Genomic DNA, 5,564 nt, shown 5'->3' with positions numbered 1-5,564 from the left:
AAAAAAAAAAAAAAAAAAAAAAAAAGAATATTTAGAGGAAAGAGGATCCTGATGTTAAAAGTGAAAATGAAATAGGACATTGAGAAAATGTTTTTATGTAAATGTGTATATGGTAATGTTTTAGATACTGTAAATCAGCATTAGGTATGTACACATATTTTTCCCTTCTATATTTGAAGACTTTCTCTGAAAGGGAAAAATTGAAATCATAAAGAATTGGCTGATGGAAATTAAGATAAGCAGGCAAATGGGAATGTGGCCCCCAGGAGGGTGAACTCTGAGAGACCCAGTCATCCCTGTAAATAAGGCTCTGCCAAGATCAAAGGAGAGGGCTGAGACTGGGAGTCCGGAGTTTGCGATTCTCTCTTTTTTTTTTTATTTGAGATGGAGTCTCCCTCTGTTTCCTGGGCTGGAGTGCAGTGGCGCAATCTCGGCTTACCACAACCTCCGCCTCCTGGGTTCAAGCGATTCTCCTGCCTCAGCCTCTGAGTAGCTGGAATTATAGGCGTGTGCCACCACGCCTGGCTAATTTTTATATTTTTAGTAGAGATGGGGCGTCACCATGTTAGGCTGGTCTAGAACTCCTGACCTCAAGTGATCTGCCTGCCTCGGCCTCCCCAAGTGCTGGGATTACAGGTGAGAGCCACTGCGCCCCGGCTGAGTATGCAGTTCTTGCCAGGCCTACCCAGTTGTGTCATGTTAAACAAGTCACTGAACTTCTCTGGATCCCCTTCTCCTTTTGTAAAATAAGCATGTTACCTATTCACACTGCCTTGGGGCATTGTGATAAGGATAAGATGAGATTATAGAATTTTGCAAAATTAAAAGTGCTAGAGAGATGATTTTACAAAAATATAAAGATTAGGTTGAATTGGTCAGCACAGAAAAAGGAATGTTGAGGAGAACATTCCTTAAGATTACTCAGCTCCCTTTGCTGTAAATATGAAGTCATTAAGTATCTTTGTGGTTGAAAATATTTGGTGTCTCAAGCGGTTCTACTTACTGCTAAAGAGGTCTACCTTGAACTTATAGTAAATTTGTCAGTTAGTTGAAGGTCATGGCAAATTAATACATTCCTGGTTTGCAAATTGGTCTTATAAGTATTTGATTGGTTTAAATGAATTTACTAGGATTTAACTAACAATGGATGACATGGTAAAATCCTATTTCAGACCCAATCTGGGAGCCTGCAAGTGACAACAGCCCTTGAGGTCCTTAAGACAGCTTGGCCTGGAGGAGAACACATGAAAGAAAGGTTTGTTTCTGCTTAATGTAATCTATGAAAGTGTTTTTTAAAACAGTATAATTATAGTGCAGACAGTTCTGTTTTTCTTTCCCATTTCAGAACCTCAAGAGGCTTTGTTTTCTGTGAAAAAGTATTTCTATACGGTTGCTCCAATGACAGAGTTACCTGCACCATTGTCCTATTTCCAGAATGCACAGATGTCCGAGGACAACCACCTGAGCAATACTGTACGTAGCCAGGTACAGTGTCAGTCTCTGAAACTGCCTTTGCCAGACTGGATTCACTTATCATCTCCCCTCCCTCCAAGAAATGCTGAGGGGGCTGAGTAGGCTTTCTCTACTTTATCAAATTTATAATGTATTTGTTGAACTTCAGCTGATTGCTGGGGGACACAGGGCTGTTTAACACATAGGTGTTGATACAGTTCCTACCTAACTCACATATCACCACCTCACTTGAAGCCTTGTCCAGCTTTCCAAGGTCTGTAGCACCTCATAGTTCATGTTGTTTATTATTTTACCTATCTTGCTCTTATTCTTCTATGGGCTGAGTCCATTTTATTTACTGTGTTCAGTACCTAACAGTTTCTGTTAGTGCTCAGTAAATATTCATTATGATTGTACAATGCAAGGATAAATGTAGAAGTTCTAAGAGTTCAAAGTAGGGAATCGGGAAAGGAGTGTAATCTGTGCTGTTGGACAAAGAGACTCTTCACCAGCTACATACACAAACATTAAATCTGACTGCAGCTCTACTAGCTAATCATTATAAAGTGAGAGCAGAGGCCAGGTGTGGTGGTGCACGCCTGTAATCCCAGCACTTTAGGGGGCCAAGGTGGGTGGATTACCTGAGGTCAAGAGTTCAAGGCTACCCTGGCCAACATGGTGAAACCCTGTCTCTACTAAAAATACAAAAATTATCCAGGCTTGGTGGCGGGTGCCTGTAATCCCAGCTACTCAGAAGGCTGAGGCAGGAGACTCACTTGAACCCAGGAGGTAGAGGTTGCAGTGAGCTAAGGTCATGCCATTGCACTCCAGCCTGGGTGATGAGCAAAACTTCATCTCAAAGAAAGAAAAAGTGGCCGGGTGATGTGGCTCACGCCTGTAATCCTAACACTTTGGGAGGCCGAGGTGGGTGGATCACCTGAGGTCAGGAGTTCAAGACCAGCCTAGCCATCATGGTGAAACCCCACCTTTAAAAAAAAAAAAGAAAGAAAAAGTAAGGAAGGGAGGGAGGAAAGGGAAGGAAGAAGGGAGGGAAAGAAAAGAAAGAAAGAAAGAAAGGGAAAGCAGACCAGATTGCATGGATGTCCTATGAGAAGGTTGGAGTATCTGTAGGATTCTTAGAGGTGTAACCAGAATAGAGGAAAACACAAGGCCAACCATAATCTATCCAGTTATACTGGGTGTGGAGTCAGATTTTCCTCTGTTAGGACCAGAGAACAGAGCTAGGAACAGTGGTGGAAGCAGAAAGCAGAGCTAGGAATAGTGGTGGAAGCTACCAGGCAATAAGATCTGGATCAATGAAAAGAACTTTCTCGTAGCCTGGCATGGTGATGCATGCCTGTAGTCCCAGCTACTCAGGAGGCTGAGGTAGGAGGATTGCTTGAGTCTGGGAGTTTGAGTCCAGCATGGGCAACACAGAGAGACTTTGTTTTTGTTTTTGTTTTTTTTTTTAATTTTCCCACAGTTACGTTACATCTGAAAGACAATGGGCTGCCTTGTAGGCTTGTGTGTACTTTTCACTACAAACAGTCACAAAAGGCTGGAAGGCCACTCTAGTAAGTTCTGCAGAGGATTAGTCTGTGAATTCAGCAGTTGAACTAGAGCACTAAATGGCCTAGAAGTTCCTTTTACACTCTGAAGACTTAGGATCCTTCACTTTTCCCATCAGTAAAATTAGATAATTTACTAGATAATTTCAAAATTTTTTCCCAGCTGGAAAGTTTTTATGTGCCCAGAAGCTAGGATGGCCAGTTGTCCCAGTTTGTCTGACACTAGAGGTTCTAGAACACAGGACTTTCAGTTTTAAAATTGGGACAGTCCTGAGCAATAGGATCAAGTCAGTTACCCTACCAGAAGTATAATCAAACTGAAATAATTCTAGATCTGACTAACCAAGTCTTAGTCACTTAGTTGACTTTCTTGTTTAACTTCGAGTACCATTACAGTTCTATATTGTTAGTGTTCAAATAGAAGAAAACAGCTAAAGCTTTTCTCATTCCAGAGGTCAAACGTTGCCTTTAGCTTCATTTCTTTAACTCTAAGCAAATATAGTGATGAGCTGCTATGGCCTGGAAAACAGTTTTCCTTTTGTGGGCTGCTGTGCATAATCTCATTCATTAAAAGGATTTGAAGTTTGATGACAGAATAATCAGAGAGCTGAAATTGTGTTTGTTTTTTTAGCCCAAATATTTGTTTCTCATGTTTTTGTTGTGAAATATTTCAAGCACATACAGAAAGTATGGCACATGATATAATAGGCACCCAGGTACCTATCTCCCAACTTTATTAGACTTTAACATCTTATTTGCTGTTATTTTCAATAAGCTTTTTTTTTTGTGCTTCTATTGCTTATTGATCCTACACTAAATGAAATCCTAACTTAACAAGACTTTGCATTTAATTTGAAAAGAGATTATGTATATGACAAAAAATTTCAAATAAATGCCCCTTCCCCATTCCTTTTTCTTTTTTCTCAGGAAGTTACTATGCTAAATTGGGTATTTATCATGCTTACTATAATAAAATTGGGTGTTTATCATGCTTACTATAATATTTATTTACATAAATCATATCACATGTAATACTATTTTGCATGTTTTAAAACTTTTTTAAAATCAGGTTTACTGTAATATTTATGTACATAAATAATATCACATTATAAGGCTGGGCGCAGTGGCTCACGCCTGTAATCCCAGTACTTTGGGAGGCCGAGGCAGGTGGATCACGAGGTCAAGAGATCGAGACCATCCTGGTCAACATGGTGAAACCCCGTCTCTACTAAAAATACAAAAAATTAGCTGGGCATGGTGGCGCGTGCCTGTAATCCCAGCTACTCAGGAGGCTGAGGCAGGAGAATTGCCTGAACCCAGGAGGCGGAGGTTGCGGTGAGCCGAGATTTCGCCATTGCACTCCAGCCTGGGTAACAAGAGTGAAACTCCGTCTCAAAAAAAAAAAAAAATAATAATAATAATAATATCATATTATATAGTACTATTTTGCATGTTTTAAAACTTTTTTTTTTCCCTGAGATGGAGCTTCGCTCTGTCATCAGGCTGGAGTTCAGTGGCACGGTCTTGGCTCACTGCAACCTCCGCCTCCTGGGTTCAAGCAAATCTCTTTGCCACAGCTTCCCAAGTAGCTGGTACCACAGGTGCCTGCTGCCACTCCCAGCCAATTTTTGTATTTTTATTAGAGATGGAGTTTCACCATGACGGCCAGGATGGTCTTGAATTCTTGACCTTGTGATCTGCTTGCCTTGTCCTCCTAAAGTGCTGGAATTACAGGCATGAGCCACCGTTCACAGCCCTTAAAACTTTATATAGTGTGTGTCTGAAAGTTGAAGAGAATTTCCACATACATGTCAGTATATGTTGCAAGAGACATTCCTATGTAAAATTTTAGGCATTCCTGTATATGTAGATGTATGTAGCTCTAGCATTTTTCTCTTCTCTTGTGAATATATAGAAATTATTCTGTTACAAACATTTGGTAGGTTCAAGTTTTTCACAGTAACCGATAGTGCTGCAGTAACATACTAATTCATTAGTCTTTTTGCACTTCTGTGAGTTTCTCAAAGATAGTTGCTGTGATTGGATATATGGATCTTAGAACCATTTTAAAGATTGCTAGGATTCTTCCAGAGTGGTTATGCATCAAGAATGTATTAAAGGCCAGGTGTGGTGGTTCATGCCTGTATTACATCTATCTCAGGAAAAATAATAGAATAAAAACATGGGTGATTTCCTCCTTTCATTTTCTAAATGTTTTATAATACAGTTGTTTAATAATTTAAAAAGCTACTTTGAAAAAGTAATCTTGCTCTGTCACCCAGGTTGGAGTACAGTGGTGGAATCTCGACTGTCTGCAACCTTGACCTCCTGGGCTCAAGTGATCCTCCCACATCAACCTCTCAAGTAGCTGGGACCACAGGCGCATGCCACCATGCCTCGCTAATTTTTTGTATTTTTGGCAGAAACAGGGTTTCACCTTGTTGCGAGGCTGGTCTCAAGTGATCCGTCTGTCTTGGCCTCCCAAAGTGCTGGGATTACAGGTGTGAGCTACCACACCCAACCTAAAATATTTTTTAATGGGCC

At 40.5% G+C, this 5,564-nt stretch overlaps 1 protein-coding gene across 1 annotated transcript in view; it reads left to right on the top strand.

The window, feature by feature from the left end:
• Positions 1-5,564, top strand: part of PSEN1 (presenilin 1) — a 93,413-nt gene that overhangs the window by 11,516 nt on the left and 76,333 nt on the right. Inside the window, exons 2-3 of the mRNA XM_037738582.1 lie at positions 1,173-1,255; positions 1,346-1,485. Of these exons, the coding sequence (XP_037594510.1) occupies positions 1,399-1,485 (87 nt within the window). The 5' untranslated portion in view covers positions 1,173-1,255; positions 1,346-1,398. The remainder of the gene's footprint in view (positions 1-1,172; positions 1,256-1,345; positions 1,486-5,564) is intronic.

This window comes from Cebus imitator, unplaced genomic scaffold (assembly GCF_001604975.1).
Source record: "Cebus imitator isolate Cc_AM_T3 unplaced genomic scaffold, Cebus_imitator-1.0 Scaffold54, whole genome shotgun sequence".
NCBI classification, from domain to species: domain Eukaryota; kingdom Metazoa; phylum Chordata; class Mammalia; order Primates; family Cebidae; genus Cebus; species Cebus imitator.
Note: the sequence above shows the minus strand (reverse complement) of the source record. Positions and strands in the feature narration are given on the sequence as shown.